This window comes from Botrytis fragariae (assembly GCF_013461495.1).
Source record: "Botrytis fragariae strain BVB16 chromosome Unknown tig00000006, whole genome shotgun sequence".
In the NCBI taxonomy this organism is placed as follows: Eukaryota; Fungi; Ascomycota; class Leotiomycetes; order Helotiales; family Sclerotiniaceae; genus Botrytis; species Botrytis fragariae.
In genome coordinates, this window is record NW_023500988.1 from 2,032,154 (window position 1) to 2,059,252 (window position 27,099).

The 27,099-nt window shown below is 43.2% G+C and overlaps 12 protein-coding genes across 12 annotated transcripts; 6 read left to right on the forward strand and 6 right to left on the reverse strand.

Moving 5' to 3' along the window:
* Positions 1-510: 510 nt before the first annotated feature.
* Positions 511-1,175, reverse strand: Bfra_001792 (putative glyoxalase family protein; the record flags this gene model as incomplete). The annotated part of the gene is made up of 3 exons (XM_037332217.1): positions 511-587; positions 721-929; positions 1,039-1,175. 3 exons carry the CDS (start codon positions 1,173-1,175, stop codon positions 511-513), a joined length of 423 nt encoding a protein of 140 aa, XP_037196371.1.
* A 661-nt stretch (positions 1,176-1,836) lies between these two features.
* Positions 1,837-3,269, reverse strand: Bfra_001793 (putative dynamin family protein; the record flags this gene model as incomplete). The annotated part of the gene is made up of 2 exons (XM_037332218.1): positions 1,837-2,512; positions 2,554-3,269. The coding sequence occupies 2 exons, from the start codon at positions 3,267-3,269 to the stop codon at positions 1,837-1,839; spliced, it is 1,392 nt and encodes a 463-aa protein (XP_037196372.1).
* Positions 3,270-3,720: 451 nt separating this feature from the next.
* Positions 3,721-4,952, reverse strand: Bfra_001794 (putative dynamin family protein; the record flags this gene model as incomplete). Its single annotated transcript, XM_037332219.1, has 3 exons — positions 3,721-4,019; positions 4,242-4,526; positions 4,586-4,952. 3 exons carry the CDS (start codon positions 4,950-4,952, stop codon positions 3,721-3,723), a joined length of 951 nt encoding a protein of 316 aa, XP_037196373.1.
* Positions 4,953-5,012: 60 nt separating this feature from the next.
* Positions 5,013-6,188, reverse strand: Bfra_001795 (putative dynamin family protein; the record flags this gene model as incomplete). The annotated part of the gene is made up of 6 exons (XM_037332220.1): positions 5,013-5,159; positions 5,211-5,343; positions 5,400-5,478; positions 5,531-5,681; positions 5,737-6,009; positions 6,057-6,188. The coding sequence occupies 6 exons, from the start codon at positions 6,186-6,188 to the stop codon at positions 5,013-5,015; spliced, it is 915 nt and encodes a 304-aa protein (XP_037196374.1).
* Positions 6,189-7,538: 1,350 nt separating this feature from the next.
* On the forward strand, positions 7,539-8,347 carry Bfra_001796sa (putative protein tyrosine phosphatase protein; the record flags this gene model as incomplete). Its single annotated transcript, XM_037332221.1, has 3 exons — positions 7,539-7,788; positions 7,859-8,212; positions 8,265-8,347. The coding sequence occupies 3 exons, from the start codon at positions 7,539-7,541 to the stop codon at positions 8,345-8,347; spliced, it is 687 nt and encodes a 228-aa protein (XP_037196375.1).
* An 843-nt stretch (positions 8,348-9,190) lies between these two features.
* Bfra_001797 (putative rho guanyl nucleotide exchange factor protein) lies at positions 9,191-12,939 on the reverse strand (the record flags this gene model as incomplete). Its single annotated transcript, XM_037332222.1, has 2 exons — positions 9,191-9,340; positions 9,397-12,939. The coding sequence occupies 2 exons, from the start codon at positions 12,937-12,939 to the stop codon at positions 9,191-9,193; spliced, it is 3,693 nt and encodes a 1,230-aa protein (XP_037196376.1).
* A 412-nt stretch (positions 12,940-13,351) lies between these two features.
* On the reverse strand, positions 13,352-13,586 carry Bfra_001798 (uncharacterized protein; the record flags this gene model as incomplete). Its single annotated transcript, XM_037332223.1, is given in 2 exon segments — positions 13,352-13,479; positions 13,496-13,586. 2 exon segments carry the CDS (start codon positions 13,584-13,586, stop codon positions 13,352-13,354), a joined length of 219 nt encoding a protein of 72 aa, XP_037196377.1.
* A 609-nt stretch (positions 13,587-14,195) lies between these two features.
* Positions 14,196-14,976, forward strand: Bfra_001799 (putative vacuolar atpase proteolipid subunit c protein; the record flags this gene model as incomplete). Its single annotated transcript, XM_037332224.1, has 6 exons — positions 14,196-14,243; positions 14,302-14,332; positions 14,389-14,471; positions 14,533-14,645; positions 14,697-14,867; positions 14,934-14,976. The coding sequence occupies 6 exons, from the start codon at positions 14,196-14,198 to the stop codon at positions 14,974-14,976; spliced, it is 489 nt and encodes a 162-aa protein (XP_037196378.1).
* Positions 14,977-15,090: 114 nt separating this feature from the next.
* Positions 15,091-15,568, forward strand: Bfra_001800 (uncharacterized protein; the record flags this gene model as incomplete). The annotated part of the gene is made up of 2 exons (XM_037332225.1): positions 15,091-15,262; positions 15,474-15,568. 2 exons carry the CDS (start codon positions 15,091-15,093, stop codon positions 15,566-15,568), a joined length of 267 nt encoding a protein of 88 aa, XP_037196379.1.
* A 1,955-nt stretch (positions 15,569-17,523) lies between these two features.
* On the forward strand, positions 17,524-18,988 carry Bfra_001801 (putative aspergillopepsin i protein; the record flags this gene model as incomplete). The annotated part of the gene is made up of 4 exons (XM_037332226.1): positions 17,524-17,864; positions 17,990-18,040; positions 18,101-18,330; positions 18,399-18,988. The coding sequence occupies 4 exons, from the start codon at positions 17,524-17,526 to the stop codon at positions 18,986-18,988; spliced, it is 1,212 nt and encodes a 403-aa protein (XP_037196380.1).
* Positions 18,989-20,980: 1,992 nt separating this feature from the next.
* On the forward strand, positions 20,981-23,314 carry Bfra_001802 (uncharacterized protein; the record flags this gene model as incomplete). Its single annotated transcript, XM_037332227.1, has 3 exons — positions 20,981-21,081; positions 21,145-22,273; positions 22,499-23,314. 3 exons carry the CDS (start codon positions 20,981-20,983, stop codon positions 23,312-23,314), a joined length of 2,046 nt encoding a protein of 681 aa, XP_037196381.1.
* A 1,536-nt stretch (positions 23,315-24,850) lies between these two features.
* Positions 24,851-25,739, forward strand: Bfra_001803 (uncharacterized protein; the record flags this gene model as incomplete). Its single annotated transcript, XM_037332228.1, is given in 3 exon segments — positions 24,851-24,983; positions 25,043-25,224; positions 25,236-25,739. 3 exon segments carry the CDS (start codon positions 24,851-24,853, stop codon positions 25,737-25,739), a joined length of 819 nt encoding a protein of 272 aa, XP_037196382.1.
* Between the last annotated feature and the right edge of the window lie 1,360 nt (positions 25,740-27,099).

The following is a 27,099-nucleotide window of genomic DNA, read 5'->3' on the forward strand; positions in this document are numbered from 1 at the left end:
GTAGCCTGTCCCGAATTGGAAGAACTCGGGCCGCAAAGGTGGTGGTAAAACGTATACGGCGGGCGGCTAATGAAAAATACAGACCGACCCGACCGCATTACAGCGCAGTACCAATTCTTGGTTCCATCCTTTCCAGAATTAAGCGCCAGCGCTTGCTTGTTTTATTCTCGTAACGAGTTTGGCAAGGAGATCCGAAAATTCATGGTCGTGGACCGACATCGTGCCTGTATCTGTGTGGTCAGGACTTGAGCTTATGAAAATCAGCATGAGAACTCTCGATGGGACGGAAATAGTCGGTGCGAGAGATCGCAATTTTGACGAGTATACAAGGGAAAATAGATGAAATGGATAAAATGAGGACCCGAATAATTCGTTCCAAGAACAACGTGTGCTATATTTGAGAACGACAATCAAAGAGAAAATTTACAGAGTCACCTGTGACGACTTTCGATATGATTGAAACTGATTGATATATGGACGAAAAGGGGTCACCTACAATAGCCACCTGTATTACGAACTAAATTCCAGTCTATTTCCGGCAAAATCCCTAGCAAAGAATCTAATAGGATATTCCACTCCTTTCGCTCCTGAATAAGTCAGTTACCATCAACGATTCATACATTCTATTCTCCCTCGCGCTCTCTCCGCTCTATCTCTCAAAATCACACTTCCGTTTTTTTTGTTAAAAAAACAAAACAAAGAAACACGTGAAAGACTCACCACTATCAATCTCACCAGGCTTATCAGCCTCTCTCGGTCTCGCCTCTCCAGCCTCCTCACTCTCATAGAACGCCCAGATTCTCTTCTGCAATTCTACCAAAGCCTCTGGACTCGCGACTCTGAAACATGGATGACGAGAAGATTTTGGCTCCGAAGGAGATGCGGAGTCCGAGATGTGAATCTGTTGGCCTTGGGGAGTAATGTCAAACCTTGGGGGATCTATTAGTACAATTCCATGAACAGAGATAGGGTTGGAATTAAAAGAGAGGATCGTAGAATACTGCCGGAGACAGTGAGGAAGAGGAAGACCGGCCATACCAAGCAAGATGATCTTTCTGCAAGACCGGTACTGGAACCGAGGTGAATCCCAACACTTCGTCGTAGAACTTCTTGGCCAAGTGAAGAGTGCCGGGTAGCACCGTAAGATTTACGTGAGCGATTCCTGTGATCAACATTGTGAATCTACGTATGTGAGATATCCTAAGAACTCTGTGTTGCTTTGCAGTAATTTGTGTATATTTTCTTTCCTGTCTGTTTGTGTGTTTGCTTGTTCACAACATGAACGATGAAATCGTAAGGAGGGTTCAGGTGGGGGTGGATCTCATACCGAGCGTGGGGAACCAATAAAAGGTCTAGCTGATAAATCACAATATATATCCTCTGCAATACATCTTTTCACCTAGAAATCACGCAATCTGGTGGGAAATTCTATATGCCAATGGGGTCTGGACACTGAATTACTGATACTACGAGTAGAATAGAATGAATTAGATAGTAAATTCCATATAATTTCTACTACATGAAGGAAAAGAATAGTGTGTAAATAATACTGCAAATTACTCGTATAGCGGAGTATAAATAATTTTCTAATATCTCAAATAAAGTGACTAAATCTTATAAGAAAGTATCTCGTTAAAGATCCTTATAATCACTATAAACGTATTCTATTTCAGTAAAAAAATTAGTCAAAATTATCACAAAAGTCGAAATCGATAATTTTCATTGAACGTAAACAATTTTAAAGCTCTCATGAATTCGACATTCTTTTGTGATAATCTTTGCGAAACAGATTATATCTATATAGATGGTTAACCAATAAAATGAATCCGCATCTTTCTATACGGTATGAGAAAGGCCGTTTTTTCTTTCCAAGCGTCGTCTATCACGATTTTCTTGAAAAACCTCTTGAGATTTGGGTTTTGAATGTTGGCTTGAGGTCGAATTACGACCATCCTGAGAAGCCTCCTCATCTAAAAGATCCTTATTTTTTTTGGTTAGATTGTACAAGCTAGGAGGTAAGGTGTCATTCTTCTTAGATGTTCTAGATTGCGCCGTTGTAGATGGAGCTCTTAAAGAGTGACTGCTCCCAGTGAATGTTTTTCGAGAAGATGCAACTGTTCCTGGAAAATCTTCTAAAAGTGTTCCTCGTTCAGAGCTATCTCTGGACTCATGTTCTGATACAGGCCCTTTAATAGAGGACATCTTCGCAGTGTGTGGATTTTGAGAAGGTGTGATAGAACGTGCATCTATTTCTGGAATATGTTTTAAAGGTGTATCTTGTTTAGAGTCTTTTGTAGAGGACTTTCTTCCGGTAGATGTTCCATGAGAAGATACAAGAGAAGATGTTTTTGTTTTTGGAAAATCATCTAAAGGTATTCCTCGTTCAGAGCTATTTCTGGACCTATGTCCCTGTATAGAGCTTTTTACAGAGAACGCCTTCTCAATGGGTGGTTTTTGAGAAGATGCAAGAGAAATCGCATCTATTTCTGGAAGATCTTCTTCGGTTATTTCTCTTTAGAGTCATCTCTGGATCTATGCCCCTTTCCAGAGGACTTATTTACAGTCGGCGCTCTTCTAGAGGGTCTAGAAATTTCTGTCCCAGAATCTTCAGACTCCGAATTATCCTCTCTATGCTTTGTACGGCCATGCGTTTTTTCTCTCGAGTCGAGCTCAGGTCTCTTTCTTCGATTTTCAGATCTGCTATTCTCATTTTCTTTTCCAGGAAGGGTATCACGAGACTGGTCTCTACGTCTGTCTCGACCATGTCCATCTCTTTGACGATTGGGAGAGGTGTATCTGTTGTCTTGAGAATCGTTGCTTCTCCGATGCCGATGAGGTCTATGTTTCTCCTTGCTACCGTCACCACGACTTCTGGATCCTTGATACGTATCAGGTTCTCCATCTTCAACACTGATATTGATAATTTGCTCTCCAAAATTCAAATTAATAGGCATGTTTAGATTTTTGCCCAGCTCCTGAGGAGTTTTTGTAGTTCGAGCACCTTTGTGCTCGGTTACACCACCACCGAAAAGACCAGGGCGCTTCTCTTTTTTATGGCCAGGAATTAGGACATACAAATCGCCTCTTTTGTTATCCAAAGGCTTGTATTTATCCATTCTTCTCACTACATCCTTCGAATCCGATTCCTTTGATACTCTCATTCTTATGGGACTTTGATATTCCTTCATATTATAATTCACGAGGTCTGCTTCTTTAATCCAATTATCGATATATTTATCAGAACCGAATATTGAAAACAACGGCGCCATGGTGATTGTAGGAAGGGTAGTTGAAATTTCAGAGAAGTTTTTACAATTGTGATTCGACGGTATGCTATGTCTGTAGATTGACGATGGAATGATTTTGTGTGATACAAAGGACTGCATCTTATCTTAAATACTCTAGGGGACCAACAAATCTTCAACCCAAACACAAATATCCGATCATCGCACTATAACTCCAACAATACTGGAGTTTGCCTAGTGATAGGCGTTGAATTTAATTGAAAGGCGGCATGTTTTAGGCCTTATGACCGAGAAGATATTTTTCGGCTGAACGACAAATTGTTCTTCTAGGCGGGTCGCGGTCGTGAATGACCAGACTCCGACGCACAAGGGATCTAAGAAAGGAAATAGAGAGACAAGTGGTACGTAAAAATGTGATTTTAGAATTATGAACCTAATAGCAATTTCATATGTAAAAATCCCACCAAGAGATTCATCAAAGCATTTTGAAAGCTTGAAGTCTCTTCATACTTTCTTCGAGACTGCGCCTCTCAGAATCGAGACCGAGTCGCTTTTGGGCCTTGTTTGGATTTTCGCCAACTAAATTGCTTAATGCATCCTCGTTTTGTTCTCCATATAACTTCTCTGATACATACTGAGGAGAAAAAAGACGCAGTGGACCATCAGGACCAAGCTGGTGCCTTTCGATGACTTGAGTTGCAGCATTGTCGGTGAATCGCCATCTAGCCAATTCATAGTAGGCCTCGAGACTATCATGAGTATTCAAAACTGCCGCTAGCTCCTTGTCATGATATAGTACGGTTTAAACAATTTGGTCTGATGAGATGGATAGATTAGGAATCAGTGCACCCCCTTGTTCTTGTTTCATCCACGCTTTTTTCTTTGCCAAAATGCTTGTAACTTCGTTGATCCTGTTATGCTATCTATGAGTTCGAAGTGCGGTGAAGTAGGGGTGCAAGGTAAAAAGAAGGCCTTCAATTTCATCTGCAATCAGACGTTCGAGCTCCTTCGCGGCATCGACTGATGCTTTCTGAAAATCGGCATGCAACCAGTCCCGCAAGTTGACTCGAAGATCATCATCTGAGCAGACAATTTGAAATAATGCCTCATTCACCCGTTCAACAATGCTCTCCGCCTCAGCAAGAGCGTCCTCAGCGATGGCTCTCCAGCCTGTGGTCTGCTTTCTCCATAAGAAGTCGACTACTAATGGATTAAGGTCACCAGGAAATTCGGTCCCGCGAAAGCTCCCAATTACTTGACGTATCCAACCATAGGTTGGATCTATAGATTCATGTTAGCATTTTCATGTCTTCGTTGTTCATATTGATATTACTAAATACCTTTCATGAGTTTCTCCGACCATGTCATTCCGTCGTCGGTAAGGATAAGCTTCGCTTCCGCTGTACAAGTTACAAAAGGCTTCACTGGACCCTCTGCCTGCAATGTAGTACAAAACTTGTCAAGTCCATCACGAATTAGCTTTCTCGCAAACATATCAGACTTATTAAGTCCTCGATAGTTGCCATTCAGAGAATTCTCCGCCATTCTAGAGTACTTCGTTGCAATTCCATTTATCAAGGTAAACTGCTGGAAATTGGTATCGCATGGTGGCCCTAGTTTGGAGATATCATTGTTGCACAGAGCAAGTTTTGCTCTGATCTCGGATAGAAGACTGGGTATACTTTGTTTGACATGTCTATTCCGCATCTTTATCAGATTGCTTCGTAGATGATGTCTGCCAAGTCTCTTTTTATTCAGTCGATTCCATTAATCGCCTGAAAAGAAGGCATCCTCGATAGCATCTCTTTCTGCATCGCTGTTGTTGGCTTCGATTGGTGCCCGGTTACGCAAACCGTACCACCCTTCTTTCAGGTATCGTGGGGATAGGTCATCATTCTTGATGAGCTCAAAAACCTTGCGAAGGTTGTCAATAAGTTATTGTATAGGAATATTAGGCCAATTTACCCAGTCGTGTGATTGCTTTTGCTTGGTATCACACTTGTTGATAACTCCAACTATCCTAGACTCTTTGTCCTCTATATCGTCGAGCATATGCAGGACTTCCTGCCTTTCGAGATCGATCACATCAATAACAGCCCTTCATGATGTAAGTGGAATGGCCTGGTAAGATAATGTCTAAGGACCAGAACGTACACAATGATGCTTCTTGGGTTATGCATGTAATGCTGGACAAGAGTTTTGGCTGTTTGATGCTCCGTGTTTTTAGCATCTCCTGGTATACACTGTCAGCTCTGTGAATACGAGTAAATGATGGTAATATTCACCACGAACAAGACCAGGTATGTCTACAATCGCAAAATTCTTCTCTTCGGGGCCACGTCGAGTTATGCGTAGCACAGAGCTACTCAATCTATTGTATTTTGGTCTTCTACCAGGCCGGAAATCGGCACGGTCTTCAATGATAACAGATTCTGCCTATGCACTTTTAAGTAACTAAATCGTAGAGAAAAACATCTGTCTCGAGCCTGACCTGCTTGAATATAGGATTCATGGTTTCCTTGTCAAGCGTGGGCCCAAAAGCTAACGGACGCCATGAGGACAATAACTCCTTTCGCTCTTGAGTTTCGTTGGAATCAGGAATGATCTCAACGGTCACCGAAACTGTGTCGCTTGGCGAAGTTCTTCTGTGCACAATCTCGGTTGCAAAGCGAGTGCACATCTTATCATCGGTTGGAAAAGGAATCTCTGTCACAGCTTGAAGCACTGAGCTTTTGCCAACGCTTTGGTCTCCAACGACGATCAACTAGGACACGTAAGTTTAAAGTGACATGTATAAGAGAATAGACATACTTGAGGCAAATTCACATATTTGGAGACGCCCAACTTGTGCAGCCCATATATGAGCTCGAGCTCTGCTTGTGTCTGTTCATCTCCAAAATCATGTCCTATAAGTGATTTGAGATCTGGGTATGCGGAGACCATGATGTGATCTCCTTGAAGAGGTTGAGATTGTATTTTTTTTAGTTGAGAGTCTTGAATAATTTGAGTACTATCGATTGAGAAGTGTCTGCGAACTGGTCTTTCACAAGATTATGCAAAACAGTCCTGCTGCATACAATTTCAATAAGAATATGATTTTGAAAATAAGTGAGAAATCCACCTCTTCTATAAATTATGCAATTGTATCTATATTGGAACTATCCCGACATTGTTGAGACAAAAGTGCATGATTTTTAAGATTTGCTCCCTAGCAAACCTTAGATTCTGCAGCTGAAAGGCTGAAAAGTCAAAAATAACATTACAAAGATATACTTCCTATGTCCCGAGATACATGGGGTTGTAATACTCCCCTGGGCCGCAGTCCGACGACCAAAAGCGAGCAATTCTCAAGGTACAGCGCGTGTTGGCTGGTGACTGTTGGTCCCGCGATTATGGTTCGTCAGGGTGCTGTGCTTATCGAATACTGAAGCAACTGTTTGAAGTAAAAAAACAGTTCATATCTGTATATCAGTCCACTAGGAATGCCACATTATTGGGCTGACTACTGCATGCCAAACAAGATGAAATGTAAATATAGTGACGAGTAGTGCTGCCTTGTGCCGCTCGTTTGTGATACGGGCGCAGATGTGATGGCCTTTACAGAAAACCATCTGATAAATGTTAAATACACTATGTATTGGAGGAAACGATATGTAGGAAGAGACATGAAAGAAAATCGAGGAAACGAAAGAAGAAAGAACAGCAAGCCTACCTAGGACAATAAGTTTGCCCACTAGACGCGAAATAATGCTTCAATGCCAATCTTTCATCACAAACATGGGTTGATTTGAGACCCTGAACAGAACATTCAATGCATTCTGCACAATTCAACCACATTTAATGTCCTAGTCAACTCGAAACGATGAAGTGGTGATATGTTCTTGATAGAGAGAATAAGAGGTTGGGACACAGCCAGTAGCATGATGTGTTCTCCAGTAGTGAAGATGATGGCCCCAAGTGAAATTTTGAGACTTGTCTTCAACTACTCAACCAAATCGTTCTCGGAAGAAGCAAAAATATGAAGTAGATTTTGAATTATGAATTTGTTAGAAACAAGAAAATGGTGACGACATCTACCTCGAGATCTACCACATTCGCTCAATTTGCTTGTTGGCCTCGGTGTACTAGGTGGCCCAAGCTCCAAATTTTGTCTATCAATCCTCAACACGTAAACACCACACTCCCTCCTTCATTCAACTCAACTTCAAGGTCAACAACAAGCTGTTCTTTTACTCACTCGCACTCCATCTTCTACCCAGCACAAGCCCTTTCTCTCCCGCTGCGATTGCAACCATGGATCCCCAAGATACCCGCTCACCCCCCGTCAAAAAGCGTGGTCCGAAACCCCTCCAGTCCTCCAGTCGCAAAACCCAATACCTGATCCTCTACAACTTTGTGTCCGCACTTCTCTGGCTCGTCGTTTTGGGTCGAGTAATCCTCCTTGTCCCACTCGTCGGATTCGGGCGTTTATATCCTGCTGTCGGTACTTTTGTAAAATGGACACAAACCATGGCACTTTTGGAGGTTGTGCATGCAGCTCTTGGTCCGTTCTTTCTTTCACCGTCCTTTTATATGTGGTTGTAATTGAGAAAATGCTAATCCTTAATTTGTAGGAGTTGTACGAGCCCCAATTAGTACAACCGGTATGCAAGTAGCCAGTCGACTCCTCCTCGTCTGGTTCATCGTCAACCCATTCCCATGGGTAGCAAAAAGCACTGGGTACTCTACAATGCTCATTGCATGGAGTGTCACCGAAGTAATTCGATACTCTTACTTCGTTATCACACTTAGTGGATACAAGCCCGATATTGTTACTTGGTTTCGCTATAATACCTTCTTCGTCTTATATCCATTGGGGATCAGTAGTGAATGTTGGTTGATTTATAAAGCTATTGAACCCGCGGGAGAAATATATGGATCACTGTATCCTTTAGTTTTGAAAGCAATTTTGCTAATTTATATTCCTGGTATGTTTTAGGGTGATAACCTTGAAGATATGGGGATGCTAACGAGATGCAGGTTCATACATTTTATTCACACACATGATTAAGCAAAGGAGTAAGGTTTTGCGAGCCCAACGAGAGATGTTGAAAGATGAATAGAGCATTCAAATCCGCATAGATTATAGATCTAGAATGGGAGCTAGAATGGCTCGGATGATGTACATATCCGGCCAACAAAAAATGGAACATTCGTAGAAAAGTTAGTTGGTTGCACAAATTTATAGATTTCTTCTAGCTTCAAAGTCCACTCATCCCTCTCTAACTTGTACACAATAACTGCTTGATTAGAATGCAATGATTCTACCAAATCTTGCGGCCTACAAAAAGATATTTCGAATACATCATCATATGCCAACTTCTAGGCAGTTTTACTGAAAAAACATTCACAAGTAGTTAGACTCACCAAGTTTAATATCAACGAGCGGAGAAACACATGTTCTATTCATAAGACTACAGCTGCAATGTACAGAAACATAGATATCATGCGTGCCTTTATTCAACCAATCGAGTGTCAAAAAAGTTAAAAAGTTGAGAGAATCAAAAGATGTAGTGGAAGGAATCTCATCTTCTTTTCCCCTTTCCACTGATTGACGCCTGTCGCCCCTTTCCCATACCCTAACATCTTTCCTTGACTTCACAAGAATCCTTTGCTCTTCACTTTGAGGAACAACTTCAGCCACCGCTAGCAAAATAAAAGTCCACGTGCTTGGGAAATGGTATCTCATTTCTTCAATAAGTCGATAGATTGTAAAATGAGCCGAAGTATTATGCACGACTTTGGCTGTAAAACCAGCATGTCCAGCACACCTAGGAGATAATAGAAGAGATTGAGCGAAACTTATCAGATGTCATGTAATTCTAAACCTGAGAATCGAGATGAGGATGATTATGGCGTGGGTATTCATATTATTATAATTGTACGGGATAGGCTTAAAATCAAGCTCAATGACGTGAGGATGTTGGAAGATGCACCCCGTCACGGAAATCGGCACCATTGGAAACCGGCTGTGCTTCGGGCTTACGTCCAGCTGGCCAAAAGTCGATAGCCTCAACGATATCCTCTCCTCGCTCATCCTCATAAGCATATATGATCTGCAATCAATCAGTATTTTTACGAATTCACGCATGAATGTTAGGATGTCACATACCTCTCGAGTGCTCGTATGCAGCATACGAATGCTCTTATGAGGAACAATATGAACAGCGTTAGTCTCAATATTCCTAATTTCAATAAAGTTCGGTTCGAAGGCGAGTATCCAAGGGTATGAAAGTGCGAAGCTCTGTGGTAGTCCCTCCCAATCAATCCTCCAGTCGGGTCTAGCGCGCCATCCATTGCGGTTGACGAAGAAAGAAAATTCAGAGTAGTTGAGAAGAAACTCTCCGTTCAATCGCTCGATATGTATTGGTCGTACGTTCTCCTTTCGAGCAACGAAGTCCAAAGATGTATCTGCCTGATCGAGAAGTGATTGAGTCTCTAGAGTTTCCAAAGATACTACTTCAAAACCACGTGCACAAGCTACACATAATTTTGATTTGAGGAAATGTATGGACGAAGATTCTGTTGGAATATAGAATTCTTTGAATGCCTTCAACTCGTCTTGACCATTGCTGAACATTTTGAACCCTTTTTGCTTCTTTCCTTTGGACATCGCGTCGTTGGGCTCAAAAACTTTGATAGTAGTCGACAAGGCCGATGATTTAACACAGCACACAAGGTGGCGGCCTAAGCATATCCCTGTGCGGAAGAAGTTGCAATGGCTTTGTATTTTCTTGGGTCGTTTCGAAAGTGCAGGCTCGTTCGGATTCAGCGCAGAAAGAGGATAAGACTGCAAAGATTTATTAGATAAAACCAGCAGAAGATTGTATTCCTCGAGAACATCAATTTGTGTGACACTGGTGGCATCCAATACTCGAAGTGGCTTTGCAGCAGCATCTTTTGATCTGCGATCAGAAACGAAGATGCCCGAGTCCGTACCGTATATCAATTTACGTCCACCATCGAATGGTGCCACACAGTTGACCCTATTCACGGTCGTGAAGAAGTTACTAGAAATGATAGATTTATTGTAGAAATCGCCTCGCGCACGTAATATGGCTTGTTGTTCACCTATGTGCTCCATCCATTTGTTCCTCATCCCTGCACTGCTTGCGTACAGTGTCAATTCATACCCTCCTCTACCAAGGTGCCTGAAGGTGATGGGGAACCCATCTTTCTTACTGTTGTCATTTGTAGGAGTCTTGCTAGGAATCAAACTTGATGATGGGCGTTTCACAACTCCAAGCTTAGGCATAAACTCATCCATTTCGCGAATAGTCAACAGTTCAAGAGGAATTGGGCGACGATATACTTTAATTTCCTCCTTCTTTGCCACCGTCTTAACACGTACGAGAAGAACAGCATGGTCGAAAAGGTAGGCCTGAATATCAGTTGGATCTGTTGGTGTCTTCTTCAAAGGTCCTTTGTGGATAAGCTCTCGGTTTTCGTCAGTAAGCTTCAAATCTACACGCTCATTGGGCCTGAAACGAAGCTGTTCGTGCAATCGCTTTAGGTTGAAGCGATTCTCGGCTTTTCCGGATTCGGCATTGACCCTGGTAAGGAGTTCACGAATCATTTTCATGGCTTTCGGGATATCTTCCTTGTCTTTGTTTCCATCGTCGGTATACTTAAGAACATTATCTAGCAAGAGTGGGTAACGGGCAAGTCTTGTTGTCGGCTTCGTTAGATAACCATTCAGTTCAAGCTTTCGTGACTCTTTCCGCCTCTCTGTCTCGTCTACAAATTTGGAAAACGAGGGATTCAAAGATCGCTCGTTCTCAAACTCAAATTTTCCCGCCAGTTGATTTGATCCGTATATGATAAAAGGCTCAAATTGGGGTACAAACTGGAGGAATATATCACCAACACATTGCACAACAGGATGCTTCCGCTGGCGTTCTGTAAGTGCTTCGGCAAATTTAGAACTGATAGCGTGAATACTCGGCGGATCAACAATGTTTGAGAATATGGTTCTGACTATTCTCTCTTTTCGAGCCTCTGGAATAGGTGATGGAGAGAGTTGATTGACTGAGCGTAGTGGGAGAATCCAAAAGTCTCGTAGATATTCGAGATCCTTTACGAAATCTCTTTCAGTGTACATAATCTCTGAAATGACTTCTTGACGTTTCTTCTCCCGTTCACCAACGCTATCCGCAATTTCTTGAGAGACTGTGTTAATCCAGAGCTTTTGCTCGTCAGGTTCGTCGACATCATGCAGACTTGCTTCGGACTTTTCGCGACGAAGACCAGGCTGTGGCTTCAGGTTCAATCGAGATTGCTGTTCAAGTCGACGAGGACAAGCTATCGAATAGCACAACTGATCTCTAGTACATGTTGGAGAGTAACATTCGGTGAGTAAAACGAACACGCCATTTACTTCTGGTGCTTCATGAGGTTCGTCCATCATCGTTTCTCGAAATTGATACATCTCTGTAGCAGCGTCACGTAATCGATGATCGTAAGTCACATCGTGAAAAAACTTCTGGGCATCAAGAGCTCGTCCAAGCAACAAGGCAAGATTTCGATCGGTAGTCTTGATAATATACGAGATAATGTCCACCGCCTCCGCTCCACTGAAAGCATTTTTGTATGTGAGGTCATTCTTCGTTCTATCACCGACATTGATTTTTTCTCGAAAGCAGTCGCCAACCCGCGACAATAATGCTGGGTATACCAGAGGAGCTTTGTGTCTGGATGATCCTCCGGCCGTGCTGCTAATTGATTTGGCCGAAGGCCGATGCGTTAAGACATCCGAATGCTCCGGTGGGACAATAGTTGAAGCCATGGACATCGATCGGCTCATATCTGGCGCAACAGTAGAGGCCATACTAGCAGTCCGTGTTGCAGTTGCGGGAACAGGAGGGGGGATAGAAAAAGCTGGTAGCTCTTGCGGCCCATTCCCCGAAGTCCGTCGATTTGGAATCACTCGTCCACTCATAGTTTGATGCTGGTCACGATCTTGTGGATAGGTAGTCAAAGACATTGTGCGCTCATCAGGTCTCTCTGGAATATTGCGTCCGAGAGCGGTTGTTTTTGCGGGTTGGTGTTGGTATTGAGCTTGCCGAAACGCATTGGCGGGAGCTTGGTTGAAGTTGCTAGGTGGCGGTTGATACATTTGTGGCCTAGGTATACTCGCCATCGATTGAGATCGATAGGGATCAGAGGCGAGTGCTGGAGCATTGCCTGTGTAATATCGCTGTTGTTGGGGTCTAGGAGGAAATGGTTGTTGGGGTGCAATGCGCTGAGGAGTAGGGTACGGTCTTCGATCGCTACGAACCTGCTGTGGTAAGGAATGAGGTTGTGGTTGAGAAGGTACTTGTCCAGGAGGTGGTTGTCGGGATCCTTGATAGTAGCCATTGGCTATGCCACCTCCGTTTGGCATATTGTTCCCCTGTTGAGGCCGATATCCGCCCTGGCCCGGAGCTTGTCTGGGAGGCATCCCGCCTTGCATTCCTGACGTCTGCGAGGACATCGTTTGTGTGCGACCCTGAGGCATCATTGGAGGAGACACAGATGAAGTCATGGTTTGCGATCGGCCGGGAGGAGGGGCAGCACCGAAGATATTTGAGAAAGCGGTTTCCCGTTGATAGTTCGAAGCATGACCATATTCATTCGGGCGACCATTATTCCCCCGCCCTTGCTGATAATCTGCCATTTTATATGCCAAAGAGTATTTTTGTTGTGTGAATGCAATGTAAGTCTGTTCGTTGATCCTTCTGTTGGCCTAGAATGAGGAGCCAAGACTCGAAGCCGAGGGAATTAACCCCGGGACAACCTCAAGACCGATGATATTATGGACCCTATTATAACATCCACTAGTACGGGGTTTAAAATTCCAATGTCGAATTGATTTGAGGTGGTTGTTGAGGTTGAGATACGGGTAAGATAATGATTAACTTTGTTGTTTCGGAGTCGGAGGATGAGTTGGGGTTGTATGTAGTTGATCAGCTCAAGCGAATGAATGATCAGCAAGCCTTTCTAGAGTCGTATTGCGTGTTATTTATTTATCTTGTTCGCAGGAGGAGATAAATAAATAAGATAAAAGCATCGGAAGAATGATCCCAACGTTAAGATGTACGCTTCTTCTTCTTTCCCTTGATAGGCTCAATAGAATCTTGTGAATCTTGTGAATCTTCCAAGGCTGCTCTGGAAGGGTAACCAGGAGTAGGATTCCTAGTTATGGAAGACTGACTGACTGAACTGAATTGTACGGTCCTGTATTGTAATGTATTGTTGTTGTTGTGTATATGGAACTAAATTTTTGGCTAGTTCAAGTTCTTTTTTGGCGGCGCGCCGGAGCATTGGATGGTACCGTATCCTTTTATTAGTGTGGCTTTCGGATGCGGCGAGAGAGGAATCCTTCTTCCTTTCGACGCTTGGAAGTCTCAATCAACACTTCATAAAGCTAGAGAACGGGCAGTAATAAAGAACACACTTGGAATCAAAGATAGAGTAGTAGTGAGAACTCCTGGAGGATCAGCACTGCATCTGTCTGTGCAACCTGATCTCTAATAATTGAATTGGGAGAGGGATTGCATTTGTTATTCTTATTATTGTATTCATGATATCAATTCCATACATACATCTACGAGGTATCTACTTGAACAATTGGATGCTTTTCGAATTCGGGTGTTATTTGGGTGACTAAGCCGCCCTTGGACAATTTTGGTGTGTATACTCGTACGGTTGTGGTAGATGTGACTCTGTAGATTATCTGTCAGTGCACTGGGTGCAGTACTGTACTCTGTAGAAAGAGAAAAGAGGCGCTTGTCTAACTTAGCTCCACCCAACTGAAGCCTGGATTTTGATAGCTTTCATCTAACAACAACACTCATTCGCAACCTCTCAACTGTCAACCGTCAATTTTCATCCAACTTTAGTACATCAACACACTTACAGAGTAAATCAATCATGGCAGAATCAGATCTTGCCCCAAAGTTCGCCCCCTTCTTTGGAATGGTACGAAGCTCAAACATTCGTCGTCTTGCTAATGTCATTATGCTAATAGCTTCTACAGGCTGGTATCGCCTTTGCGATGACTTTCGGATGTATGCCATCATTTCCCAAGCTCAAACTCATTGCACAGTTCACTAATAGCCTCAAGGTATCGGTGCCGCATATGGCACGGCTAAGTCTGGTATCGGAATCGCAGGTGTTGGTACTTTCAGACCTGACTTGATCATGAAGGTACGTAGTCATCCAAGAAGATTCATACATGCTACACGTACTGATCTGGTGTTCGATTTAGTCACTTATACCTGTGGTCATGTCTGGTATCATTGCGGTCTACTCTCTCGTTATCGCCGTCCTTATAGCTGGAGATATGGGACCTCCTCCTGGCCAGAGTTACAGTTTATTCAAGTATGCACAGCTTGCTGGGTTTTGTACAAGCAAATACTGACATATTCATAGTGGATTCATGCATTTGGCATGTGGTTTGTCAGTTGGATTAACGGGCCTGGCCGCTGGTTATGCAATTGGTGTAGTTGGTGATATGGGCGTTCGATCATACATGCAACAGTCGCGAATCTTTGTTGGAATGGTCTTGATATTGATTTTCGGCGAGGTCCTGGGACTATACGGGTAGGCTCACTTCACAAAATTATCTTCAAGTTGTCACATTGCCTGCATACTAATTCGTTATCTTAGCTTGATTGTCGCACTCATTCTCAATACCAAGAGCAGGGGTTAGAGATTCATTACCAGAAGCAAATACTCTTTTTCCGGTCATACGACAACATTATTTGGTTAGATATTAAGTGACGGCATTGCTTGGAGTTTGGGTCGTGTATAGTTTGTAACAAACATGCCGCAAATGTTTGAAAATCGATCACTGTGTACAACACCTTCGAAAACAAGCGCGATTGTAATCTATCAACAATCGGGCGGCGAATTCGCGCTTCACAAATTTCACTTGTCACACTTGCCTGATCTCCGTTTAGTATTCACGCGCAAAAGATATATCCCGCGCAGCATACGTATTCCACAGACTTAGAGGGGTTATTCCATTTCTAGTCAGGTGGGCTTTCCATCAAGTTCTGTGTGGTTGTACACCATCTTTATCCAACACTGTATACTATTCAAACCTTATCATTTCTTCTTGGTGCACTTTTCCAACTGATAGGGCCCGTCGGTGTTTTCTTGTGTTCTCTCGTGTATTGTTCTTGTTTTCACATGAAACGTTGACAGATTATCTCCTTCCGGGACTGGCTACCATTTTGATGATGTTGATGCACTTACCTAGCAATCCTTATTCCAGTTGGGCGTCTAGCCGCGGCACATGAGCAAGGCTTGAATGCTGCAGCCATTCTGCGTTCAAAGGGAATACTATGAAGGCGTAGAAAGCACTGCCTGCCTTGCCTGTCCGGTTGCTGTTGAAAGGAGCGGTAGGAGATACAAAAATGCATGTGATGTCAACTTTGTATATCCCCGAGCAATCTTTCAAGGTCTTTTCGTGAAGGTGGTGATGAATTGGGCATTGGCCCAGCTACCACTATGCATAATATCCAACTCCAAAGTTAAAAAGGATACTTTGATTCTGCAACGTAGATGAACCAGGTTGACCTAAATTTTTAGCTCGGGACAATCATGATCACTCTGAATAAAAGACCCAACCTCTTTTTGAGTGTTTAGCTCAACTTGAATGTTCCGACAAACTAATAATGTACAGTCCAGGAGTAATAATTGTCTATCATCAGGATAATTCAGTTGAACAAAACTTATCACAATCTAAGTAGTCATTACTATCGACTGGAATATTCAATAAAGAATAATCCTGTTGGCCAATCCCTATCTTCGGATGCCCGCGAACCCGTCAAGTCATGGGTAGATTCTGGAGTTACCTTGTGATATTGCAAATGAATTCTCCCATTGGATGAAACTCACGACATATTAACTTCCTCGCTTCCTGTCCCCTTTTAGTTTTACTTGTCAGTATGACTGATTATTGTTCCACGATATAGGTAGTGTCTATCACTACATTTGTAATCATGATTTGCTCAAAAAAGCATGAAATCGTTGATGAAAATAAATAAGCGTTATCGGTATCTTAGCGGCGGGTATCAGCCACACAGCCGCCACACAGCCGCCACACTATCAAATCTCGAAGCCTCCTCCCGCAACACAAGTTCACGCTAGTTAGTGTTTCTAGACTCGCCAAGGTGCAAACTAACCATTCTGCAAAACCTTCCTATTATCTACAAATTTTGTATCACCTCTTCCTCGGTGATCCCTTCTGTCGTAGGCGACAAGTACCTCCGGGACTTCCTTATTTGCGGGAGTATTATGATCAGGTGTCACGACATCTTGTGTTTGGTCAAACCCTCGATTGCGAGATATCCATAACTGTTTCTATCTCGTACTCAACTTCCTTCGCAAGATTAGATGGATTTTAAGGTTAAGGGCATCTTTGCCATAATGTATATGATCAACTGTTGGAGTGGAAACCCTGTCGACGTGGTCGTGCTCATACAATCCCTGCTTCACGTGCTAATGTAGATCAGGTACAAGTAAAGCTCACGAGGGCTTAAATTGAAGCTTATTTCCACAAGTGCGTCTTCTGGCTCGTTTTACTTCTTTGCCTACTTGAGTTCCCAGCCACTGCTGCACACGACGCCCGGCATTTGAGATTGTTTCTTCATTATTTCACAAAGTAAATTAGTCTATTTTTGTAGTTATGGCACAATACAATATTTTTGCTGGGGGACAAAGTGCAGATCTTCCTTTGCGGTGAAGTGACTCTCCGCCCCTCGATAAACCTCCTATTGTCACGGGTTCGCTACCTGCCTTCTGTGCTTTAGAATTTGCTACTGCAGGCAAGCTATGCCTATCAGAAGGAATTCCACCGTCCTCGGAGAGATGCGATGATACTAGCTTTGTACCCTATGCAATGGTTGCAGGTTTGTCCTACGATTGGACCAGAAGATTTCAATCTGCCATATCTGAAGCCGTTCAGATTCGCTTGACTACCAGCCACGAGATCGTTGCCTAGGTACTTTTACAGTTTCTTTCTGATATGGCACAGCAATTGACCACTCGTGAGACAGGCCGAGTAGTGGGGGGCTGCGTAGGACGATTAAATCTAAAGGAAATCTTAAGGCACCTCGGTGTTCCCTGGTATGTATAAGAAGACAGTCAATCCTCTTGCTACCAGGTCCTTATCAAGTCCTCATCAAGTCCTCAATTCCAGGATCTGCCATTCTATCTTCAATCTGTACATCGCCCTCGGAACTTGTCAAAGATGCTTTCCCACATCACAGCCTTCCTCGCTCTTGGAGCAATTGCTCAAGCAGCTCCAACTCCAGCTCCAGCAGCTGCCTCCTCCGGTTCAGCCTCCCACAGTGTAACAGCAATTCGCAATCCGAACTATGTTCGTAATGGTACTGCATCTTTGCTCAAGGCTTATGCCAAGTACCACATTCAGCCTACCCAACCAATGTCTGATGCGTTCATGTCGGCACTCCAAAAGAGACAGGATTCTTCTGCTCCAGCTTTCCCAGTCGATGGTGTTGAGTATCTCGTTCCTACTACCGTTGGAGGTCAAACTCTCAATCTTGACTTGGACACTGGCTCGGCAGATCTGTAAGTGCTACAATTCTTTAGAATACCTCCACCCTGCAAATCGTGATCCTAGAGGTCAACCTTACTTCAAGTGATGATCAATGTATCTCACCTTATTTTATCAAATTTACTAACTACTCTATCAGATGGGTTTTCTCCTCTCTTTTAGCTGCCTCGTCTCGCAAAGGTCATGACATGTAAGGAACCATTCGTACCAAATGAGATAGCATAAGTCAAGAACTAACAAAATGCTTTAGCTATACCTCAAGTAAGAGTTCCACATTTGAGGCTCTCTCAGGTTACACCTGGAGTATCCAGTATGCCGATGGATCTGGAGCGAGTGGCACTGTAGGCACAGATACCGTTAAGATTGGTGAGACTACAGTCACTGGCCAAGCAGTTGAGCTTGCCGACAGAGTCTCTTCTTCATTTGTCACTGATGAATCCGATGGACTCATTGGTATGGCTTTCAGCAGCATTAACACTGGTAAGTCTTCATGGCCTAGATATCCACTCGATGAGAAGATCGCGTCGTCTAACTTCCCATACAATTAGTTGAACCAAAAGCTCAATCCACCTTCTTTGACAATGCCGAGAGCTCTCTCAGTTCCCCGCTCTTCGCTGCCTACCTCCCATTGAATGCGGATGGGGCATACGACTTCGGATACACCGATTCTTCCAAATACACCGGAAGTATCACGTACACCCCTGTCGATTCCGGAAACGGTTTCTGGGAATTCCCATCTGCGTCCTACAAAGTCGGCTCTACAGCCCACAGCTTATCAGGATTCACTGGTATTGCTGATACAGGAACCACACTTATCCTCATGAGCGACGCCGTCAATACTGCATACTATGCTCAAGTATCTGGTGCCAAGTACTCCAGCTCTTACGGAGGATACGTATTCCCTTGCGATGCTACTCTCCCTACCTTGTCATTCAAAGTCGGCCCAACTGACTATGCGACAATCCCGGGTTCTTTGATGAATTTTGCGGTTGCGGATGGAAACACTTGTTACGGCTCGCTTCAAAGTGTAGGTGGCGGTAGTCAGAGCATTTATGGAGATGTTTTCTTCAATGCATACTATGGTGTTTTTGACAAGAGTGGACCTTCCTTTGGTTTCGCTACTAGTGCTTCTGCTTAAGAAACCATGAATGGTATGATGGGATTGATCTGGGGGATTCGGGTATGAAATTATGGGAATGAATGACTTGATGAAGCGGAGATTTGATTTGGATTTCTGCGAGCGGGGGTTCTGCAAACTTGGTTCTTAATGTCATATTCGGTTGCTTCTCTTTATTATGATTCACACATTTATCAATATTCCTGCTGTCTTGTTAATGATTTTCGTGATCTTTTGTTTGTGAAATTTGATTCCTGGTATGATGTGCTGTGATGGGAGGAGAAATGAAGGGGGGAGAGGAGAAGTGAATCCCCCGGCTATGCTAAGAGCTAGGCTCGGTACGACGTCTTGGGCGCTAGTGCAAAAGCATCAGCGCTATGGATATTGTTTGGTATCTACCTAGGTAGTGTTTCGGGATACTGCCAAGTTTTGGCCGCGGGTACAAATTACAGACTTCAAGATACGGTCAAGAGATCGATTGGAAATTTAGCGTGGAGTCAGCAGTACTGTTTGATTGGATGCTCGAGGACGTGGCGCTTCCGCTGAACTTTGCTACATGATTGAGATGAGAAGATGGCGAGTCAAGGTTCCTAGGTAGTTTTTGATGTTTGCTAGGTACCGAGACTCGCATATGAAGGTAATCTAACAGGGAATCAGTGAGAAACAGAAGTTAGATGGATCATGGTGAATACTGATCCCGTCACTGAAGAGGTAGACTCGCTTTGAGATCAAGTTGAAAATGCTTGAAGTGTTTCATGGCATTACGTACCTAGGTATGCAGTGCATTTAGAATTATTGATTCATTATATCCCCTTCCGAGGCCTATGGATTTATCCCGTACAATCATCATGTAAATTTTCACCCCGGGTTGGAATGTATAGATTCTGGAAGGAGGGAACAATCGTGCAGTCCTGCTTTGGCGCTCTGGCGAAGGTTGGAAGGAACCTTCACTATCGCGACTATAAGCCCCCCTCTCTCTCTTTAAATCGAAAACTTCTTTTGCCGGTGCGTCAAAATATAGATTTCACAGGAAAATTGAAATTGTGTTCAGGCAATGTCGTCTTTTCTGACTATCCTCGATATTCAATGTATTAGAAAACATTTGACATATCGGGCTGTAAGATAACTTCCTCTTTGGGACGAATTTCTACTGCATCTATATTTCCCATCAATCTTCTCACATTTATGGCTGTTGTCTTACAACCCATATGGCATGACATATATACTAGGTAGATTGATCTTGAACTTAAAGGTCTGGCGTCAACTCTTCGCACGGCGCAAACCAAAGATGAAAATCCCATTATATATAGCCAACAGCTATCAAAACACGAGTGTCCTAACTACAACAGAATTAGTTCCGACTAAAAGTATATGTATACCTACCTATCTAAGTAGCTAATTAGAAGGTATATGAATGCTCTACTCTCAGATTGTAGAGTTCAGATCTCAAAGCTAACAGCCGATACCTCCTCGTATTCTGGGCCAGCTTCGATGTTCAAGAGCTCAAATCCAAAGCACCATGATTGCGTCACTTTATCACCTTTTACACTTCAGCCACTGGGTAGACAACATTCATAAGGCGAGACCGGTGCTTTTAAAGTTCGAAGATTAACTCGAACGTCAGAGGTGATGTCACATTGAACGGAAGTAAAAGTTTAAGCCCAGCATGCACATTTGCTGGGCTTCCACCTGTTGATTGCCATTGAGAGATTCAATGTCTACTTGTTAGTTTTCCATTCATTCTACTCGCTTGCCAGGATACCTAGCAGAATTTGATATTGTGTTCGCGAGGCAAAAGTGAATCTGATGACAATACAAACGCCCATGCCATAAGAAGAAGAAAGTCAGTACAGCCAATCAACAAACTACAACCGTACGATAGAAAATTATAAGAGGTTGATAATCGAATGGTATAAATTCACACATATATTTCTCTCCTCGTAAATCAAACTCCTCCCTTTTCTGTCTCCAGAATTCATATTATCATACAAATCAATAACAATCAACGAAACAATGTCTATGGAATTCGGAAATGTTCAGTCGGCGGCCATTGAAGGCGCGACTTTTACCTTCAATCTCGACGATGCGCCAGCTCAAAAGCAGAAGGATGGCACGTAAGTACTATTTATCAACAATTCACGTGATGAGCGTAACAATGCTAACCTTGGAATGTACAGTCCTTTGAAGCCTTGTCCCAGGACCGATTGCGTCGCACATCGAACAAAGCAAACGCAGCTTGAATGGGAGCTCAAAGAAGTGCGCATGTTGGCCCAACAAAAGGAAGAGCAGGTGTCGACAAGAGTCGCCCAGCTCGAATCCTATGACCAAAGACTTCAAGCGGCACATATCGATCTTGCAGCTTTTGAACCTATCGTTGCGAAATTGGAAGCAGGTTACATCGAAGAAAAGAGGAAGAACGAAAATTTCGCACTTCTCGAAGAAAGATACATTCAAGAGAAGAGGAATCTCGAAGCAAGATATACCGCAGAGAAGAAGAAGCAAACCGCCGAGTACGAGGGTCTAAGAGAGAAACACTTTGACCTACAGAATAAAATGGCCGAGTCAAAAGTAGATAACGCTGCTATTATAGAGGAGCTTGAAGCGCAGATTACAGATTTGGAGTTAGCGATTACAGAGAAGGACAAATACATTGGATATGTCGAAACTCAAATGAAAGGTAGGGAAGAGAGGTGTGTCGTTAGAGAAGGTCGATGCGACGCTATCGAGGGAGAAAGACGCACTTTGAAGCGCAACGTACTGGAGCTCCAAAAGGTTATCGATGATATGCAGAGAAAAATGGAAGATATGCACGCGGAAAATGAGGCAATGATTTACGAATTGAAAATCTGCAAGGAAGATCTGGCGGACCTTACAATCGAAAAGGAAAAGCTCGTAAACCGTGTGGCCGCTGAAAAGCAAAGAGTTGATGATTTCAGAGACGATGCTAGAGAGATTCAAAAACAAAACAAAAAGATACACGATGATTTGGTGAAAAAAGAGCAGGAAACTCAGGCGCTTCTTGAAAATATGGAAAAGGCCAACAAAGATCTTGTGACCAAAGGAGGAGTTGGAGCATCACCAGAAGTGCAAAAGCTGATGAGAGACTATATCGAGATGTGCCGCAGTATCATACAACAGATTATAGACACTCGAAAGGCCCAAACCCCAGGTTTTAACCCAGCCCCAGGAACTTACCAACCCAAGGACGGTGATAGTGGTAAAAGTTCAGCGGCAGGTAGCAAAGAACCTAGCGAGAGCAGCAGCAGCAGTAGCAGCTCTTCCGAAGCCGAGGAAGAAGAGGGGGAAGTGGAAGAGGGAGAGGGAGAGGGAGAAGGAGAAGGAGAAGGAGAAGGAGAAGGAGAAGGAGAAGGAGAAGGAGAAGGAGAAGGAGAAGGAGAAGGAGAAGGAGAAGGAGAAGGAGAAGGAGAAGGAGAAGGAGAAGGAGAAGGAGAAGGAGAAGGAGAAGGAGAAGGAGAAGGAGAAGGAGAAGGAGAAGGGGAAGGTAGTCCCGATCTCCAACTCATCAACAAGAAAACCAGACGTCGCGGACATGGCCCTGCTGCTGGTCCTGAGATTCAAATTCAGATTAAAGAAGTAGAAGTGATTCGAGAAGTTTACATTCCCGGCCCTGAAATTCTCGTTCCTGGTCCTACTATTGAAGTTCAGGTCCCTGGTCCTATTCAATTCGTTGATCGCGAGATACCTGTGCCAGGACCTACCGTATTCGTCGATCAACCAGGTGAAGCTATCCCGGGACCAATTCGTTATACGCCATTCCGAGTGTTCGCTCACAATCCCGTCATCTGCTGGCTCTTGGTCGAATTCAATTTCCTCATTCTTTTCTTCCACTGGTGTAAGCATCTGTTGAAGGTTCTTAGTTGGCTCCCTGCATTGACTATTGGACTGGGCCCCTGGAATCCAACAACTCCTGATGAAGATTCCGATTCCGACGAGTCTGACGCAGCTGACGACGATGATGCAGCTGGAGAACCTCCGGATGTTGATAGGCCACCCAAAACTGGACCTAAACTTCTCTCTGTATTATTCAATCCAAAGCATGGAAGATTACCAAATGCCTGGGATACTTTTTGGGGTTTGGTATTTCATATGGTCGTCTATAGTGCACTCTGGTTGTTTCTCTCGGTTGCTTACGAACGCAAACTTTGGCTTGCAGAAAACGATTCTACTCGTAGATGGCTTTGCCAAATCATTGCGCAGCACGGCGGTAATGGTTTCCTTGGCATGAATCAAATCTTGCCTCAACGTGTCATTCGTCTATTAGAGATATGGAGGTTTGAACTTCTGGAGCGTATGGGCTATCCTGTCGCATATCAGTTCCCTGGTTGATATGTACGCATGTGATATGTGGGTTTATACTACCTGGGGAATATATATTGAAGAATTGGGGCATGTTTATCATACACAAACTCTGGGTTTGATGAGCAGAATTCTTCTTTTAAATGCGTCTTTTGCCTCGCTTCTCTCAACATACTTCTCCTCGCCAAGTTCCTTCCATGGCACACGCGATGCACAGTTGTATGGAATTGGTGCTACTCCTCTTTCGTGGTGTTTTGGATGGGTGGATGGATGGATGATGGAATATCCTAAAGTTACTACTTTACGAAAAGAACGACATGTTCATAATTTCTCCTTATAGTTCTGGTTCTGCACATTGATGTATTTTTTCTGCTTGTTTCATTTGGACACACGCACCTACTCGGATGAGAAGAGTAAATTGGGGATTAAATATGAAGCCTCGAGATAGTAGAAAGGGCCGCTGAACTTCTAAATAGTATACGGTTTTACGTCTGCTCGTCGGTCTCTAAGGCGATTCAAGATTAGCATTGGATTGGCACACATGTATTGAATAAGATGTATTTTTTATTTAGACACTGTTCGTATTAGAGCTTGTGAAATGTTGATTGAACATGCATCTTTCGGAATGTCCGGATATGAGATAGAGGTGAATATCAATACTCTGTGTACTTTTCGTATTGTCCGATGACAGAAACAAAAGATGATGATTGTGAGAACCAGGAAGTATTTGATATTTCTGAACAGAAGGAAGTATTTGAGACTAGGTATGTACTGCTCGATTACCTTTCCTGTTTCTCATCAGGCCGTCATGCCGTCATGCCGCACATATGTCATCTCTAAGCTATCTCGGCAAGCAAGAGAACGACGAGCTTTGAAAGAATTACACTTTTGAAAAATCATTCTCAAATCATCCACTTATGATTCTATTGGTGAGTTTAGATGAAGGAAGCCATGGACGTCTACTGTTTGCGTATATAGGATGTCCAGATCTTCAGATTATTCGAATTGATTGCAATTTCATTTCCAAATCCTAATGTCCAGACCCATTTCATCGTCTTTCTCCATCTTTGCTAATTCTAGGCTTTGACCCCCTGTAGACACAAACTGCCTCGGCATGCTGTATGCTTGCTTATTAAACATCCATTTCTTTCTTCAGTCCAGACTTCAAAATCGAATTCCAAATTATCCATTTGCTGACAGAGAATTCAAGATTGAAATGTTCGGAGTGATTGCAATTAATAGTTTATAAAGGTTCAAGTATTTATTTCTCTTTCCTTTCTCTCTCATATCTGTTTTTCATATCGAATTCATTCTCAGTAAGGTTACCTACCTGCATCGTACATATCCTACGTTTTCGTCTTCGTCACATTGCAAACAGCCATCAAATAAACATCTAGAACCACTAGGCATTGATCACGGGTTATTTTCCGCATGCGATAACGTCATAGGATTTTAAAAGTCACTCCACCATATCAATCAATCGATATCGAAGAGTACAACATCGTTTCGCACAACCTTTTTTCTAGCATCACAACATCCACAAATCCGTACAAACATATTTTCACCATGTCCGACAAACTCGTTCCTTCAGATCCTGAGAAAGTCATGGTTATCCGTGATGTGACGCCGAATGTGACGACACTCTCAGTGCCCTTCTTACGATTTGGCATGATCAAATTCGGTGGTAGAGCTACTATTGGTACAACTCTCTTCTTCGTGCGCTCATCCCATACAAATGCTAATAGCTCATCCCAACAGTCCGTCTCACATCTGGTCAACTCGCCGTCTTCTCTCCCGTTGCCCTCACCCCCTCGGTAACAACCAAACTCCAATCCCTCGGAAACCGCGTCGCCTACGTCGCAGCCCCCGATCTCGAGCACCACATCTTTCTTTCCGACTGGCACAAAGCCTATCCAAACGCCCACTTCATTGCCCCGAGGGTCTTGCGGAGAAACGTGCTGAACAAGCCAAGTCGGATGAAAAGGTTACCAATGTCCATTTCCAAACGATTTTTACCAAGAAAAACAAGGCCGAGATTCGAATCTCGCCGGAATTCGACACAGACTTCGAATATGAATTTGTAGATTCGCATCCGAATAAGGAATTGGTGTTTTATTATAAACCAGATAGAACATTGATTGAAGCAGATATGATGTTTAACATGCCGGCTACAGAACAGTATTCTAAGACGGGAGAGGATGCTAGTTCGGGATTTGCGACAAAGTTGTTTGGTCATCTTCAGACGACTAATGGATCGGCAATATGGCAAAAGAGAATGTTGTGGTACTTGTTCAGTAAGAGTGATAGAGAGGGTTTCAATCGGAGCGTGAAGAGAATTAATACGTGGGGATTTGAGAACATCATACCTTGTCATGGAGATACGATTGTTGGGAATGGTAAAGGGATTTTTGAAAAGGTCTTCGCGTGGCATTTGCAGGGAAAAAATTCCAAGTAGGAGTATTTGACCACGAGACTGAAAGAGAGGAGTTGGAGAAAGGCGTCTTCTGGAGGGGATGGGTGGGATGTGAAAGTTAATAATAATTCCTTTCGAATATGATATTGAATATGGAGTGGATGTTTTCATTATGTAGGATTATGGGATATTGGATAATCGTTTCCTTGCGAGTTTGGGAACGCTTCTCAAATTTGAGCATTAGCGCTTGTGAAAAGGGAAGAACGGAATTAGAGTTAATACTTAGCTATCAGATTATTTTCACACGGGGTTTCTCTCTTTACACGCATCTGACTTTTGCCTGTCACATTTTCTTCTTCTGTTATTGAGGAGGTCAAATTTATCTTGCTCTATGTTGGTGATCGTCACCCGAGGAATAAGTATTCGCTATACCTAGAATCTGGGAAATCCAAAGCTCTATCCAAATATCACCACACATCATCCTTCATTGTGCTCATCCACTTTGTCAACTTTACTCTTTCTGGTTGAGATCCTGTGAGTGTGTAAGTGCACGTGCAAAATACGTTTGCTAGTTTTGAGTTTGCGAGTTTTGAGATTGAAATGTATATGGGTTTATGAGTAGTAAAGGCTAAGCACTTAGAAGGACTAGGCGATCGAGTAGTGGCTAGGTACCTCAATATTTTGAAGAAGTTTTTGTGCATCCGCTAGAAGTGGCATGTGTGTCTGAAGCGGCAGAATGAAATGAAATAGAATAGCCTACATGCAACTGCAAGAAAAGGAACGAAAAGGAGAAACAAGAAGCTCTGAAGAAGTGCAGATCAGCGGAAAATAGTCGTTGACTCTTGGCCTTGGGAGTCTGGGCTCATTTTGAAAATCCACGACTACTTGTAAGTGACGACCCGCGATTGAAGCTTGAGTGGAGTGTGTTGATGATGTGCTGTAATCCCTGCTCTGTCGCTTGGGCAGGGGGTAGAAATCAATGTCTTGGCCGAGTGAATGATTTATCTGCATTGTGCGGAAAGTTTTGGTGCTTGATTGGATATTTCTGGGATAAGTTGTTGGCGTGTTCTGTCTTCTGTGGGGTTTGCCGTGTCTTCATAGGTGAGTAGGTCATTCAAGAATGTAGAATGCAGATGTGATTTCGGGTAATCGTTCTCTATAACTCAGTCGACTTCCAAACTCAAGCTTGCATCTTTTTCTTTCAATAATCGATGACGTTAGACTGATTCGAGATTCAGTAAAGATTTGTCGAAGATGAGTGGAAAATGTAGAAGTAATCGTGCATTTTTATGAGTGCGTTGTGGGTTCAGAAGCAGTCCTTGAATCTTACCGAAAGACCACCCGCGCAAAGATGTGGCTCGATGGTGGTGTACTCCATCTGTTGTAGATGTGTGTCTTTATC